The following is a 17110-nucleotide window of genomic DNA, read 5'->3' as shown; positions in this document are numbered from 1 at the left end:
GTGGCGCAGTAGATAAAACATTAGATTCTCAAACGTGAGGTCCTGAGTTCAATCCCCAGCAGCACATACATCAGAGTGATGTCTGGTTCTTTCTCTCTCTCTCTCTCCTTCTATCTTCATGAATAAATAAAAATCTTTTAAAAATAAAGAAAAGAAAGAAAAATCAAGAGAGGAGAGAGATAAGTGGGAGAGAGAGAAGAAAGACCCCTACGACACTGATTCACTTCTCATGATGTTTCACCCCTGCAGGTAGGTACCAGGAGTTTGAACCTAGGTCTTTGTGTATGGTAACATGTGCTCAGCTTGGTATTCTACTACCCAGCCCTTGCTCTTGGCCTCTGACAGGGTCATCTGAAAGGGCTTTTCAAGACTACCAAGTCTATATAATTAATAATTAATAACATACTTTACAAAACAAGCAGATACGGACTGCAACATAAACTAAACTATTAGATATTTCTTTTTGTTAATAATTTAATTCATTTAATCCATTTATTGGATTAAATAGACAGAAATTGAGAGAGTAAGGGGAGGTAGAGAAGGAGAATGAAAAAGAGGCACCTGCAACACTGCTTTACCACTCATGAAGCTCCCACCTGTGGGTTGGGGGTTTGAACCCTGGCCTTTGCTCATTATAACATGTGCACTCTACTGGGTGTTCTACCACCCAACACACCTCCCTCCAGTCCTTTTGACATTTCTGAAGCAGTTCTATACTGATGGAATCTTAAAGCAAACATTATAGATCTTAAAGCAGTTATCACCTGCCAGATCTAGACAACTCATTTCATTTTCAACAATAGCATGAGGAGTGTTATTGTTGCATTCCGTGGTGGAGGCATAGCCCATTTGAAGAGTCAGGTGAAGGACTCTAGTCTTACACCAGAATCTTCTAGGAAGCTCCCCCCTCATTCTCACCCTGAATAAACTTCACCTAAGCCAGAAACAGACTGAAAACAAGGGCCCTGGGCACCACCCTTCCTGTAACCAGATTCTTTCCTAAAGGCCTTCACCTCCCAGAAATGAAGTCACTGAGCCAGGATTGCAGACTTTTAAGCAACATTGAGAAGTTTCCAAAGTTCTTGCTGTTTTCATGCCTGATTTTAGGGTACCAAGATATAAAAATACTCTAGAAAACAGAAAGAAAGCCTTACTGAATGTATCACTCAAGAAATAAATGGTGCCACAGAGATTCGTGACTCATGGACCGAGATAGTACCACCAGGCATTTGCTAATGGAACTTTCCTACTGGGGGAAATTAGCCCCCAGACATTTACAGTTCCGCTTTCTTCTTTCCCATCTCATTTTTTCCTTTGTTTATCCAGCAGTAAGCCATGACCTTAGCTTTATGCTCCCTTTTTCATCACTGTAGTTTCGAATCAAAGGCAGGAGGGTGGCAAAGGCCAGCTGCATGCCGGTCTCAATTCTCAGGGGAGGAGTGTGAAGTTATTTTTAAAACTTCAAATAATAACATCACCAAGACTTTATGTTTTTTAAGATTTATTTATTAATGAGAGAATGTGGGAGGGAAAAAGAAATAACCAGAGCTTCACTCTAGCATATGTGATGCTGAAGATTGAACTCAAACCCTCATATTTCAGAGTCTAATGTTTTATTCACCATCTCCTAGGCCACATTGCTGGAGTACCCCCCCTGGCCCCCAGTGAGGGTTTTAAAAAGATTTTTTTGCTGCATGTCTGAGACCTTAAAGGTCCCAAGTTCTGTCCTTGACACCATCATATGCCAGAGCTGAGTAGAGATCTGATCTCAGGGTCTTGAGTCTTCTGTCTGTCTCTTTCTTCGCAATAAGAAATACAAGTGGTTGCCCTTGAATCTAGGAATTAGGACAGAATTTAGGACAGAGACGGGCAGAGAAAGATGCCTGCAGACCTGCTTCACCGCTTGTGAAGCGACTCCCCTGCAGATGGGGAAGGGGGAGGGGGGACTCGAACTGGGATCCTTGTGCCAGTTCTAGCATTTTGCGCCACCTGTGCTTAACCCGTTGCGCTACCACCCAACTCCCTCTTTTTCTTTTTCTTTTTTTTTTTTTTTTTCCGTTCTCTCTCTTTCTTTTTTTCTTTTTCCTACAAGGTTATTGCTGGGGCTAGGTGCCTGCACCACGAATCCACTGCTCCTGGAGGCTACTTTTTTCCTTTTGTTGTCCTTGTTGTTTTATCATTGTTGTTGATGATGATGTCGTTGTTGTTGGATAGGACAAAGAAATGGAGAGATGAGGGGAAGACGGGGAAAGAAAGACACCTGCAGACCTACTTCACTGCTTGTGAAGTGACTTCCCGGCAGGTGGGAAGTCGGAGGCTCGAACCGGGATCCCTCCACTGGTCCTTGTGCTTTACACCATGTACACTTAACCCGCTGTGCTACCTCTGGACCTCCGTTTTCTTTTTCTTTTTTCTTTTTTCCAGCTCTAGCTTATGGGGGTGGTGGGAAATTGAACCTAGGACCTCCAGTGCCCCAGGCACTATCTCCCCTTATCCCCAACACTACTGTTGTAATATCATATGACTCACTATGAAGTATTTATTTCTGGGCTCCACCTGTTAGTCCTTTGTGTTCATTTATAGATGAATAATAACCCCTCTACAAATATGCCCTTTTTTCTTTTTCTTACTTTCTTTTTTTCACCAGAGCACTGCTCAGTTCTGGCTTGGGGTGGTTCAGGAAACTGAACTTGAGGCCTTGGAGCCTCACATATGAGAGATTTTTTGTTTGTTTGTTTTTTCATAACTGTTGAGCTGTCTCTCTCCCCCTCCTATATATCTTATTTTTCACTTATGGTCAGTGTGATAGTTTATCTGGGTGTTTAATTTTTCCATGTCACTTCTATGAGTTACAGATTACTAAGCCCTTGCCCAGAAGCATGACTTCGATGAGGAGCTATCTAGCCAGGAAAGACAAGTCATTGCTCAATTCTCTCCCTATGATTATTACAAACCTCTAATCAAACCTAAGACCACTCATTTTGTAATCTGCCTTGCTGCTATTGTCGGTAACACCGAGCCTTGTGTCTATAGAATGATTTTTGGTTTTGTTGTTTTCCCTTTGACCACAGCACTGTTCAGATCTGGTTTATGGTGATCAGGGATTGAACCTAGGACTTCAGAACTTCAGGCATGAAAGTATTTTTTACACAACCATTATGGTATCACGCAGGCCCCTGAATGTTTTCAAATATCCAAAGCATTGACTTATGTCTCATTACTCCCCAGCCTATGTCACAGCCAAACTGGAGGAAGGAATGAAGACTCCCACTTGAGTGTTTCCTGAGTGCTCTCTGCCCGCTCTCACCAGAATGTAGCGTTATTTTACTGGGTCGCTGGCTTTTGTTTGTTTTTTTGCAGAGGAGGAACCCCAGCTGCAAGAAACTAAGTGCCTTGCCATGTTGGCACGTCTGGGCAAGGCCAGGAGCTGGGGCCTCACAGAGTGCACAGCACCCGCAGTCTGCATCCGGCAGCGAGAGTCCCAGGGAACCCAGAAGGCCCTAGTGCAGCCCCGGCAGTGCAGCAGAACCTGGCCCCGGGGGCATCGCCATCCACGGCTTCCAGCTGGGCCACCACAGAGAGGCGATCTCCCTCCCCAGCACCACGCAAATTCGATGGCTGGAAAACTTGTGTTTGTAAAGGGAAAAAAGTCTGTGTGTGTTCGGCTCCGGCTCCCCGCCCCGTCTCCACGGAAACCGCGCGGGGCCCTCCCCCACTCTGCAACAGTTCCCAGGCGGCCAGCGGTCGCTGCGCTGTTATCCGGCCGCTCCTTCGCCGTGTCGTGACCCCCCACAACCACATTTTGGAGGCGACCGCCCTGCACTGTCCGGGAGGTGACCGTGCACCCCGCGAGCGGGCCTGCTAGCCCGAGGGGCGCCGCCCCTTCTCCCCAGCCGGCTCTGATTGGCTGCTCGCAGCGCCCCGCCCCCCCCCCCCCCCGGCCCGGGGGGAAAAGTTCTCAGCGCCTGGAGGAAGTCGCGGCCCGCCGTCTGTCTGCGGGGCCATGGAGGAGCCCCCTTGCCGAGAGGAGGAGGAAGGGGAGGAGGACGGCGACGAGGCCGGGCCCGAGGGCGCCCTGGGCAAGAGCCCCCTGCAGCTGAGCGCCGAGGACGTGTACGACATCTCCTACGTGCTGGGCCGCGAGCTGATGGCCCTGGGCAGCGACCCCCGCGTGACACAGCTGCAGTTCAAGGTGGTGCGTGTGCTGGAGATGCTGGAGACGCTGGTGATCCAGGGCGGGCTGACTGCAGAGGCGCTGCGCATGGAGCGGGACAGTCTCCGGAAGGAGGTGGAGGGACTGCGGAGGCAGGGCCAGCCCGCCAGCCCCGAGGTGAGTGACGGGGGGCCGGGTGGGGTTGGGGTGGGGGCGGCGCGAGACCCTTTCCCTGAGAGCGTCCAGGCCCGAGAGGAGCATTACGTTTCTTGAGCACCTGCTACATGTGGGCCCTGTGCTGCCCAAGCTGTTTTTCGTCGGCGTGGCTTCTAGCATTTTTTCGCCGCCATCCACAGCAGAGGTTTCACGCTTGAGGGAGCATCAGAACCTTCCTCCCCGAGTGTTTTCTGAAACAAGCCAGACCCCAAGCCCCAGGGAGTCCAATTCAGCTGCTCTGGAGTGGGACCAGAGGCTCTGCATTTCTTTATCACTCTTATAATTCTTTTTTTTTAAGCTAGAGCTCTGGCCGAAGGTTGAACCTGGAACCTCAGAACTTTAGTGAACCTCAGAACTTTAGTCATGGAAGCCTTTTTTTTTTTTTTGCATAGCCATCATGCTGTCTCCCAGGCCTGAGGATCTGCATTTCTGTTTGTTTGTTTTGAGTCCAACTGTGGCCTCATGATTTCACTTCTACAGGCTACTTTTTCATTTAGTTAGAGAGACACAAAGAGAGGCAGTGGAGCACCAGAGCTTTCACCGTTGCCATGACACCTTGCTTGTTCTCTAGACTTGAACATGGAGTCCTGTGCCTGCCTATGTGGGCGCTCTTCTCAGGGAGCTATCTATCGCTCGGGTCCTATGTATTGTACTAGTAGTTGATTAACTGTTGCATTATGCGGAACTCTGGGGCGACAGAAGTCGAAAATTAGGCAAGATACCCTTCTTTCATGGAGCTCACATCTAGTGGGAGAGATAAAAAATACAATCTTCAAAACTGGAATATGAATTCACAAACTAAAACACTGATAACTCACACCTGGAATGGGCCAGCTGACATTCATAAGAAGGATTTCATGGGGAGGAGTGAAGGCTTCTGGCTGCCCTCTGCCACTTTTATTTCAGGTTTTTTTTAATATTTACTTATTTATTTTCCCTTTTGTTGCCCTTGTTGTTTTATTGTTGTAGTTATTATTGTTGTTATTGATGTCATTGTTGTTGGACAGGACAGAGAGAAATGGAGAGAGGAGGGGAAGACAGAGAGGGGGAGAGAAAGATAGGCCCCTGCAGACCTGCTTCATTGCTCGTGGAGGGACTCCCCCGCAGGTGGGGCTGGAACCGGGATCTTTAAGCCAGTCCTTCCTCTTTGCGGGTTAAGTGCTCATGTGCAGTTAACCAGCTGCGCTACTGCCCGGCCCCCCCTTAAATCAGTTTTTAATTAGTCACAGTGACAGTTCTGTTTCCAGTTCAATTTTTTGTTCCCTTCTTCCTCCTCCTTTTTGTCACCGGGGTTATTCTTGGGGCTGCATATTTTTTTTTTTTAATATTTATTTATTCCCTTTTGTTGCCCTTGTTTTTTTATTGTTGTAGTTATTATTGATGTCATTGTTGTTGGATAAGACAGAGAGAAATAGAGAGAGGAGGGGAAGCCAGAGAGGGGGAGAGAAAGACAGACACCTGCAGACCTGCTTCACCTCCTGTGAAGCAACTCTCCTGCAGGTGGGGAGCCAGGGGCTGGAGCTGTGGACTGGAACCGGTATCCTTATGCTGGTCCTTGTGCTTTGCGCCACATGTGCTTAACCCACTGCACTACCGCCCGACTCCCTGGGGCTGCATAATTCTACACCTGCATAATTCCACTGCTTCTGGTAGACTTATTTATCTACTTTTAGATAGGATGTAAAAGAGAAAAGAGATACCATAGCTCTACTCTACTGCTTGTGAAGCTTGTGCAGGTGCTGTTGTGTGGTGGCCAGAGTCAGATCCAGGCCCCTCACTGTGGCCTCTCCCAGCCCCTACAAATTGGTTTCTGTCAGCATTCATCCTATGAGACGCTTGAGTACTGTGAGTAGTGACTGGCTTTGGCTATTTCAGAGCAGCTCAGTGACTTCCCAGGAATCATGCAGCTCTCGCTCTGCCTTGTCAACTTCAGCCTCTTGCCCAAAGACAGAAGGAAGTTGTGCTGTGGACAGATAACCACTGAGTGACAAATTTCATCAAGCATAGATGAGATGGCACATTTTCCTCCTGGGCTGCAGCCTTTGGAGTCGGGGTAGGGAAAGGGCAGAGATAGGAGCGTTCGTTCAGTACCATGAGACAGGTCACACACAGGCTTTCTTCCCATCTTTTTCTTCCAGGGTTATCGCTGGGGGTTGGTGTCTGCACTACGAATCCTGGAGACCATTTCCCCCATTTTTGTTGCCCTTGTTATTAGATAGGATAGAGAAAAATCAGGGAGGGGAAGACGGGGAGAGAAAGATAGACACCTGCAGCCCTGCTTCACCGCTTGTGAAGTGACTCCCCTACAGGTGGGGAGCCAGGGCTCGAACCGGGATCCTTACGCCAGTCCTTGTGCTTTGTTCTTTTTCTTCCCTGTAGGCTCTGGGAGCCTGCGGGCTTTTAAACTATAAGTAGGCTTCTTAGCTTAATCACTGACTCCTGACCAAGAGATAAAGCAGGGTGTGGCAGAGATAATCCAGTGGTTATGCAAAGAGACATTCACAGCCCCACAGCTATGCCACCTAGGTATAGGTCTTCTCTTGAGTTTCCTGGTTAGATCTCTGTCCCCAGGTGCCACTGCTCCAGATTCTGAGGGCAGTAGCAATGGAGACTCAGAGTTGTACTTGGTGAGTCTCTGGGGAGTCCTCTCCTCCCTTCAGCTGTCCCCCTTGTTGGTGGAACAGACTGGAGGTGGTGTCTCAACTGATAAACTGCTGGACTGTTAGCAGCCACTTAATCTCTCCCTAGGCTCCTTACGCTGGTCCCGGCGCTCTGCGCCACATGCGCTTAACCCACTGCGCCACCGCCCAACCCCCCTCTTCACCACTTATAAAGTGACTCCCCCTGCAGGTGGGGAGTCGGGCTCGAACTGGGGTCCTTGAGCCTGTCCTTGTACTTTGCACCATGTGCATTTAACCTGCTGTGCTACCGCCCAAACCCTAATTTTAAACTTTATTTTTTGCCCTTATACTTTCTTTTTTCTATATAAAGACAGAGGGGTAGATAGGCAGAGAGAGTGAGAGACCACAGCATCAGTTTCCTTTTATGCCAAGTGAGCTATTTTGTTGGTTTCCTTCTACTTTCTATCATTGGGAATTTGCCTATTCTAGCTATTTAATGTATTTCACATAATTCGCATATAGAATTATACTACTTGTCCTGTGTCCCTGACTTATTTCATTTAATATAATGTCCTCATGATTCCACTTACTGTGACATTTATCAGAATTTCCTTCTTTGGGGTTGAGAGTTAGCTCAACATGATAGAGCACATTCCTGCCTATGTGTGAGGCCCTGGGTCTTTGTACTATGTGCACTTAACCCACTGTGCCACCACTGCCCTCCCCCCCCCCCCCCCGTCTCTTTCCTTCTCTGTCTTCCCCTCCCTTCTCAATTTCTCTCTCTCTCTCTGGGTCCCTGGCCACCACGTAGGAGCACTGTGCAAAAGGGAAACTTTAAAAAGGCTGGAGCAGTGCTATGCTGTTTTTTCTTTTCTTTTCTTTCTTTTTTTTTTTTTTTTTCTTTTCTACCAGAGCACTGATCAGCTCTGGTTTATGGTGGTGCAGGGGATTTAACCTGGGACTTTGGAGCCTCAGGCTTGGCAGTCTGTTTGCATAACCATTATGCTGTCTACCCCAGCCTGCTGTGGTGTTTTATCTCTCTCATCAGTTTCTCTCTCTATGGAGAGGGGCATACCTTTTTTATATGTAAGGTACAAGTTTTCATCTCTAGCACAAAAATAGAATCTGTTTAACCAGTCTTCTAACAAAAGACATTTATGTTCTTTCCTTCTTTTTCTTACTTTTCTTTCATTTGTCTTGATAGAGACAGAGAGGGCAGAGAAAGAGAGAAAAAAGAGATACCACAGCACTCAAGCTTTCTTCAATTCCCTTCTTCTTCTAGCGTTTGCCCTTCTTCCGTAGCCAGTCAACAGCGTCAGGTTGAGCCTGATGTAAAGTTTCGAGACCTCCTTTGAATCTGGAGAGGTGGCAGTCGTTGACCATGTGGGTCATAGTCTGTCTTCAATTCCCTAGGGTCAGGTTCCAAGACATTGATTTTCTTATCATCACTTGTAGTGAGTGAGCCTGATATAGGCTTCTTGGCCTATGTCTTGGAAAGTATCTGCAGGAAATGGACTTACTGGCTCAAAGGAAAGGCACATTTACATGGTGAGAAGTATAGGAGTACTGCCAAGTTGCATCCAGAGAGGTTTAGGAAGCTTTCTCCCTCACACCTTTACAGGATAGTATGTTTTCAGTGCTGATCTTATTCATCTGAGTGGGAGCCCTGGCTTCTAGAGCATTTCATTTCTTCCTGTGTCTCATCTGCTTGTCACTTATAAAATATTCCAGTGTGTGGTCATGCCTTAGTTCAATTAACTAATAATAGACAACTAGGTAGTTTTCAAACATTTGCTTTTTTTTTCACTTTTTTTTAAATTCGGGAATTAATATTTTACATTCAACAGTAAGTACAATAGTTTGTACATGCATAACATTCCCCAGTTTCCCATATAACAATACAACCCCCACTAGGTCCTCTGAATCCTTCCTGGACCTGTATTCTCCCCACCCACACACCACATGATTTTTTCAAGGTCCATCCAAGATCGGCTGAAAACGGTGAAGTCACCATTTTTTACAGCTGAGTAGTATTCCATTGTGTATATAGACCACAACTTGCTCAGCCACTCATCTGTTGTTGGACACCTGGGTTGCTTCCAGGTTTTGGCTATTACAAATTGTGCTGCCAAGAACATATGTGTACACAGATCTTTTTGGATGCATGTGTTGGGTTCCTTAGGATATATCCCCAGGAGAGGAATTGCAGGGTCATAGGGTAGGTCCATTTCTAACCTTCTGAGAGTTCTCCAGACTGTTCTCCACAGAGGTTGGACCAATTTACATTCCCACCAGCATTGTAGGAGGGAAGATGTATGCCACCTAGGTATAGGTCTTCTCCTGAGTTTCCTGGTTAGATCTCTGTCCCCTGGTGTCCCTCCCTGCCACTGCTCCAGATTCTGAGGGCAGTAGCTATGGAGACTCAGAGTTGCACTTGGTGAGTCTCAGGGGAGTCCTCTCCTCCCTTCAGCTGTCCCCTTGTTGGTGGAACAGACTGGAGGTGGTGTCTCAACTGGTAAACTGCCGAACTGTTACCAGCCACTTAATCTCTCCCTAGACTCCTCTCTGTCCACCAGCCACAAGTGCTTGCACTCACCAGTGATCTGGGGTTCCTGAAGTCGTTCTAGTCCTGTCTTGTTTTGGTCCCTTTGGTATTCCTAGTTGATCTGGGAGAGGAGAGGAGAGAAACAGATCTGCTGCTGCTCGTAGCCCCGCCTCCAGAAGTCTCCTTATTTATTTATTTTTTTATATTTATTTATTTATTTATTTTTCCCTTTTGTTGCCCTTGTTGTTTTTTATTATTGTTTTAATTATTATGGTTGTTGTTGTCATTGTTGGATAGGACAGAGAGAAATGGAGAGAGGAGGGGAAGACAGAGAGGAGGAGAGAAAGACAGACACCTGCAGACCTGCTTCACCGATTGTGAAGCGACTCCCCTGCAGGTGGGGAGCTGGGGCTTGAACTTGGATCTTTACACCGGTCTTTGTGCTTTGCGCCATGTGAGTTTAACCCGCTACGCTACCGCCCGACTCCCTATTTATTTATTTTTAACCACAGCACTACATTGCTCAGCTCTGACTTAACGGTGGTGCTGCGGATTGAACCTAAGAATCTCAGGCATAGAAGTCTTTTTCAGAACCATTATGTTTTCTTCTTCTACCCTTATTTTAAAATTTTATCTTTTTTTCTCCAGACCTTATTTATTTAACTTAATTTTTAAAATTATTTTTATTATTGGATAGAGACAGAGAAATTGAGAGGGCAGGGGAAGATAGAGAGGGAAAGAGACAGAGAGACATCTGCAGCCCTGCTTCAGCACTTGTGAAGCTCTCCCCCTGCAGGTGGGGGCCAGGGCCTGGAACCTGCACTGCATCCTTGTGCACTGTAATGTGTGCAGTTTACCAGGTGTACGACAACCTACCCCCCTGCCCTGTTTATGTTTAATGAAAGAGAGATGCAGAGAGGGGTGGGGACCAGAGCACTGCTCAGCTCTGGTTTATGGTGGTATTGGGGTCTGAACTTAAGACCCAACAGCCTCAGGCATCAAAGACTTTTGCAGAACGCTTTTTGTGTGCAGTCTTTATTTCAAATATTTGTTAAACACATCTGAAGAAGTACAAAGAGCACTCCCTGCAGATACTGGGGAAATAGGTACATGACTTTACAGAGCAGGGGACAAAACGCTGACTCAAGACTGACTGCTGATCAGGGAACAGTTCTGAGTAGACTCATAGATGAAGGGGGAAAAAAAAGGAAATAGGCAAGGTAGGGAAGGTGCCTGTGTGAATCAAATTTCAGCTGCCACCAGGCAAATCTTGTAATGGACAGATTGTAGGCTCTGCTTGTGGAAGGTTCCAGTATAGCACAGGGGTTGCATCTGTCTGTTTGGCTACACCCCAGGCTGAGGTGCCATTAAGTCAATGTCACTCAAGTTCCTGGCCAGCCAAACTCCTCCGAAAATCATTCCTGTCCGTAGCGAAGCGGTAGACGCCCCGAAGCCAATCTCCCACGTTGTCTGGGATTTCAGGAGCTTCACTCACCGCGACACTGTTGGAAGCCATAGCAGCAGCACCTCCTACTTTTGCAGAACTATTAGGCTGTCTCCTTACCCCTTAATCTTCTTTTCTTTTCTTTCTTTAAATATTTATTTATTTATTATTAATGAGAAATATAGGAGAGAGAGAGAGAGAGAAAGAACCAGACATCACTCTGGTATATGTGCTACCGGGGATTGAACTCAGGACTTTATGCCTGAGAGTTCAGTGCCTTATCCACTGTGCCACTTCCCGGACCAATTAATTTTCTTTTCTTTTCCTTGTTGGGAGAGCCCTTATTTAAAATATATATGTGTTAATGAGTAGGAGAGAGGGAGAGAACCAGAGCATCTGTCTGGCACATGTGATTCTGGGAGTCAAACGCTATATACCATCTCCCAAGCTGTTCATTTTCATTTTTCATGTAAGTGTGGATTTGTGGATTCTCTTTCTGTTTGCTATGTTATTATCCATACCTGTTACTGTTTATCTTGATACTCACATTGTTCTGCTAGTCCAGTAGAAGCTCCTTTACACTGTGGCATTTCCATGTCTAAATGCTGGACAGAACAGAAAGACCTAGGCTCATCTTGTACTTTTCCTCCTCAAGCCCTGAAAGCTGTCACTCTCTGTGACACCCTAGTTCTTTGTTTTTTAATGATTTTTTAAATTATCTTTATTTACTACATAGAGACAGCCAGAAATCAAGAAGGAAGGAGATGATAGGGAGAGACGGACAGACAGACAGACACCTGAAGCACTGCTTCACTACTTGCAAAGCTTTTCCCCTGCAGGTGGGGACCTGAGGCTAGAACCTGGGTCCCTGCTCATTGTAACATGTGCGCTCAATCAGGTGCGCCACCACAACATGGTCCCCACCCTAGTTCTTACTTTGTGTGTGTGTGTCCCACCCCACCCTAGTTCTTTTCTTGGAGAATAGCACTTAGAATTTTTGCTTTTTTTTATCTTTTCCTCCACGGTTATCATTGGTGCTTGTACTATGAATCCACTGCTCTTGGTGGCCTTGTTTGTTTGTTTGTTTTTTAGTTGGATAGTACAAAAATTGTGAGAGGAGGGGCCGGGTGGTGGTGTACCTGGTTGAGCGCACATGTTACAGTGAGCAAGGACCCAGGTTAGAGCCCAGGTGGGAAGCTTCATGAGTGGTGAAGCAGTGTTGCAGGTGTCTCTCTGTCTCTCTCCCTCTCTATCATCCCCTTCCCTCTCAATTTCTGGCTGTGTCTATCTGATAAATAAAAATTAAATAAATAAATAAGAGAGGAGGGGGAGATAGAGAGTGAGAGAGAAAGATAGACATCTGCAGACCTGCTTCACCACTTGTGAAGCGACTCCTTTGCAGGTGAGGAGCCGGGAGCTCAAGGCGGGTATCCTTGCACCTAGTACTGTGTGTGCTTAACCCAGTGCACCACCGCCCAGCCCCCAGAATTTTTGCTTCTTTACCATCAAGTACTCCGACAGACAGTGTTTCACAGGATTCCTGGGAATAGTGAAGTAAGAGAATGTTCCTGTGGCTAGGGAAGTGGCTCAGTGTTAGAGCACAGGTCTTGCCTGGGTAAGTTCCTGAATTTAATCCTCAGCCCCCCAAATGCTAGCATGACAGTCTGGTTTTATCTCTCATTACTAAACTTCTTTCTTCTTTCCTTCCTCCCTCCCCGCCTTTTTTTGCCTGCAAGGTTATCACTGGGGCTCAGTGCCTGCACTACGACTTCACTGCTCCTGGAGGCCATTTTTCCAATTTTGTTGCCCTTGTTGTGTTCTTGTTGTCATTATTGTTATTGTTGTTATTGCTGTTGCTGGATAGGATAGAGAGAAATCAAGAGAGGAAGGGAAGATAGAGGGGGAGAGAAAGATAGACATCTGCAGACCTGTTTCACCACTTGTAAAGTGACCCCCCCCCAGCAGGTAGGGAGCCAGGGCTCGAACCGGGGTCTTTGAGCCAATCCTTGCTCTTTGTGCCATGTGCGCTTAACCCACTGTACTACTGCCCAGCCACCATAATATATAATACGTATGCTCAACCTGCTGCTCTACCGCCCAGCCCCTAATTTTTAGTTCTTAACCACAGCACTGCTCAGTTCCAGCTTCTGTTGCAGGGGAAGACATTGAACGTGGGACTAAGGAGCGTCAGGTATGAGTCTCTCTGCATCACCATTATGCTATGTCTCCCATCCTTCATTAAGAAATCTTTTTGTTTTTTTTTTCAAATGAGTTGGTTTAATTCCCAGGTGGTACAGAATATGGCATGGAACAAAGATGAAGAGGATACACCTTGGCAGGACTCTGGACAGGGTTTATCCTGACTGGAGGATAGATGCAGGAGCTGAGTGAGAAGAACTGAAGAGGAACCACTGTTATTGACCTTTTTTAAAAAAAAAAATATTTATTTTCCCTTTTGTTGCCATTGTTGTGTTTTTATTGTTATTGTAATAATTATTGTTATTGATGTCATTTCTCTTCTCCTTCTTTCTCAATCTGGTTATCTCTAGCCAATAAATAAAGATAATTTTTAAAAAAGGAGAGAGAGTTACTATAAGCAGCACAATCATTTCTTCCAGGTAAACCTGGGACCAGACAAGATGGTGGTTGACCTGACAGATCCCAACCGGCCACGCTTCACTCTCCAGGAGCTGAGGGACGTGCTGCAGGAACGCAACACACTCAAGTCCCAGCTGCTGGTGGTGCAGGAGGAGCTGCAGTGCTATAAGAGGTGGGTCAGCACAGTGCGTAGAGCGCAGGACTTGCATGTGGGAGGGCCAGAGTTCAATCCCCAGCATCACATGCATAGACAAGAGCAATGTCCTTGGTATTCTCCCACCCTCCCACCCCCGTCTTTAAAATAATCTTTTTTTTTTTTTTTTACTTTATTTAATTTGATAAGACAGAGAGAAGCCAGATAGGGAGAGACAGACACCTGCAGCACTGCTTCACCGCTCTTTGCAGGTGGGGACTGGGGACTTGAACCTGAATCCTTGAGCATGGTAATGTGTGTACTTAACCAGGTGTACCACCACCTGGCCCCAAGAATAAATATCCCCCCTCCACCAGGATTATCACTGGGGCTCAGTGTCTGCACAGTGAACCAAACACTCTCAGCAACCATTTTTACTTTCACAGACACACATATTAATTTTTTAATTTTTTTCATTTATTTTCCCTTTTGTTGCCCTTTTTGTCTTTTGGTTGTTGTTGTAGTTATTATTGTTGTTGTTAATGTCGTCATTGTTGGATAGGACAGAGAGAAATGGAGAGAGGAGGGGAAAACAGAGAGGGGGAGAGAAAGATAGACGCCTACAGATCTGCTTCACCGCCTGTGAAGCGACTCCCCTGCAGGTGGGGAGCCGGGGGCTCAAACCGGGGTTCTCATGCCATTCCTTGCACTTTGCGCCATGTGTGCTTAACCCGCTACGCTACCGCCTGACTCCCCATATTAATTTTTATTTATAAAGAAACACTGACAAAAACTACAGAATTAGAGGGGTACAACTCCACACAATTCCCACTACCAGAACTCTGTATCCAGTCCCCTCCGCTGATAGCTTTCCTATTCTTTAGCCCTCTGGGAGTATGGACCCAGGGTTATTATGCAGAAATAGAAGGTCTGGCTTCTGTAATTGTTTCCCCACTGAACATGGGCGATGACAGGTCAATCCATACTCCCAACCTGTCTCTCTCTTTCCCTAGTGGGGCAGGGCTATGGGGAAACGGGGCTCCAGGACACATTGGTGAGGTCCGTCTGCTCAGGGAAGTCAGGTTGGCATCATTGTAGCATGATGGCTGATAAAAAGAGTTAACATATAAAGCCAAACTGTTTTTTTAAATTAGTTAATTAATTAATTAATTATTGGTTAGAAACAGAGAAATTGAGAGAGAAAGGGGAGATAGAGAGGAAGAGAGATACCTGTAGACCAGCTTTACTGCCTGTGAAGGGACTCCCTGCAGGTGGCGATCCGGGGGCTCTAACCAGGATCATAACCGGTGCTTGCGCTTTGCGCCATGTGCGCTTAACCCACTGTGCTACCACCCAATTCCCAACAAATTGTTGACTAATCATGAACCTAAAGGCTGGAATAGTTCAGATGAAGAGTTGGGGGGTCTCCATTTTGTAGATAGTTAGTAGGTCTATTTTAGTTATATTCCAAAGGGCCCATGACTATACTAGGGTTTTTTTTTGTTGTTTTTTTTAATGAGACCAGTACAGAGAGGGACCAGAGCACTGCTCATCTCTGGCTTATGGTAGTGCTGGGGATTGAACCCTGGACCTCAGAATGTTAGGTATGAGAGTCCTTTGCATAACCATTATGCTGTTTCCCCAGCCCTCTTTTTAAATTTATGTTTATTTTTCTATTTTATTTGATAGGACAGAGAAAAATTGAGAGGGGGGAGGGATAGAAAGATAGACACCTGCAGACCTGCTTCACCATTCATGAAACTCCCCGTGCAATGGGTCCTCATGCATGGTATGTGTGCATTTAACCCAATGTGTCACCGCTCAGCCCCCAAGAGTAAATATTTTTTTTTCTTTAAAGGGTAGCACTTAGCAGCGTTGGGGGGCTCCACAGCTGCTGGAAAATCCTTGATAGCCTACTATGTGTCTGCTCTGTGTGTTCCTAGAACTGGGTGTTTAGGAGCAAAGAAACCAGAGAAAAACCACACTATCCTAGGCAGGGAGGGAGGGATATGCTGGGCTAGCTTCACAGGCAGGAGAGATGACCCAGGAACCAAGCTCCTGGCGGTAGCAATACAAAATCTTTATTCATGTGGGCACCCAGAGTCGGGTGTGAGTGCAGCAGGTTAAGCCACATGGAGCCAACCGCAATGGCCAGTGTCCACCTTCGCCTCCTGTCTGCACACCTGACCTCCTCTAGGTCACCACGTGGAAGAGAGAGAAACCAGAAACAGAAGTGGCTTTTATAGGATAGGAAGTGGCAAGTCTGAATGGAAATGGCTAGGAAAGGGGGTGGAGAAAGGAAAAAGGCATGCTGGGAAGGTAGAACTTCCTTAGCAACTGTTGCTATGGTTTTAACCGGTGGGATTAATGTTACCCTGCAGGTAGGGCGGTCTCTACATAGAAAGAAGATAGATCAATGGGATGGTTGGGGGTCCTTGAGGCAAAACAGTGATTATGTAAATAGGCCATACTATCAGCAATGCAGGATGGGGGGTGCTGGCTTAATGCCCGACAGGGATACACACCATAAACAGGGAAATGGAATACATGGGATAATGGTGAGAAGAACTCTGGAGATGTAACACAGGCTGGGCTGGTGAAATAGCTCACTTGGATAGAGTGCTGTTTTGCTTAGAGCCTTGACCCCCTCTCTGTCCTATCAAATAAAAAATAAAATAAATGTGATGGGCCAGGGAGAGAGCATAGTAGTTATGCAAAAGGATTTACCAATCTGCAGAGGACACTCCAGGAGAAGTGAAGCAGGTCTGCAGGTGTCTATCTTTCCCTCTCCCTCTCTGTCTCCCCCTCCTCTCTCAATTTCTCTCTGTCCTATCCAGTAAAATGGGAAAAATGACCACCAGGTACAGTGGATTCGTAGTGCCTGGCACTGAGCCTCAGCGATAACCCTGGAGGCTGAAAAAAAAAACTTATTGAGATCATCTGAGGTTCCAGGTGACACCTACAGACCTGCTTCACCACTTGTGAAGTATACCCTTTGCTGGGGGGGGAGAGGGGGCTTGAACTGAGGTCCTTGAGCTTGGTGATATGTGTGCTTTACTGTGTATGCAACCGCCAGACCCTCTATTGAATTTATTTAAAGTTTATTTATTTATTTATTTATTCTAATGAGAGAGACACAGAGAATAAGATGAACACACACACACAGAGACACCAGAGAGAGAAACAGAGAGATGGGGAGAGAAAGATAGACACCTGCAGACCTGCTTTACCGCCTGTGAAGCGACCCCCTTGCAGGTGGGGGGCCAGGGGCTAGAACTGGGATCCTTACACCAGTCCTTGCGTTTTGCACCTCGTGTGCCTAACCCTCTGCGCTACCACCCGGCTCCCAAATCTCTCTCTCTTTTTTTTTGATTTATTCCCTTTTGTTGCCCTTGCTGTT

The 17110-nt window shown here is 46.5% G+C and overlaps 1 protein-coding gene and 1 pseudogene across 2 annotated transcripts; one reads left to right on the top strand and one right to left on the bottom strand.

Annotated features, from left to right (window-relative positions):
- Nucleotides 1-3916: 3916 nt before the first annotated feature.
- Nucleotides 3917-13897, top strand: RILPL2 (Rab interacting lysosomal protein like 2). 2 transcript variants are annotated; one of them, XM_060183909.1, is made up of 2 exons: nucleotides 3917-4330; nucleotides 13667-13897. In XM_060183909.1, exons 1-2 carry the CDS (start codon nucleotides 4004-4006, stop codon nucleotides 13880-13882), a joined length of 543 nt encoding a protein of 180 aa, XP_060039892.1. In that variant the 5' UTR covers nucleotides 3917-4003; the 3' UTR covers nucleotides 13883-13897. The 2 variants fall into 2 exon arrangements, with proteins under 2 accessions (XP_060039892.1, XP_060039891.1); XM_060183908.1 differs by having other exon boundaries at nucleotides 3921-4330; nucleotides 13598-13897.
- Nucleotides 10799-11051, bottom strand: LOC107522124 (mitochondrial import receptor subunit TOM6 homolog; annotated as a pseudogene).
- Nucleotides 13898-17110: the final 3213 nt, after the last annotated feature.

This window comes from Erinaceus europaeus, unplaced genomic scaffold (genome assembly GCF_950295315.1).
Source record: "Erinaceus europaeus unplaced genomic scaffold, mEriEur2.1 scaffold_1014, whole genome shotgun sequence".
Classification (NCBI taxonomy): Eukaryota; Metazoa; Chordata; class Mammalia; order Eulipotyphla; family Erinaceidae; genus Erinaceus; species Erinaceus europaeus.
Note: the sequence above shows the minus strand (reverse complement) of the source record. Positions and strands in the feature narration are given on the sequence as shown.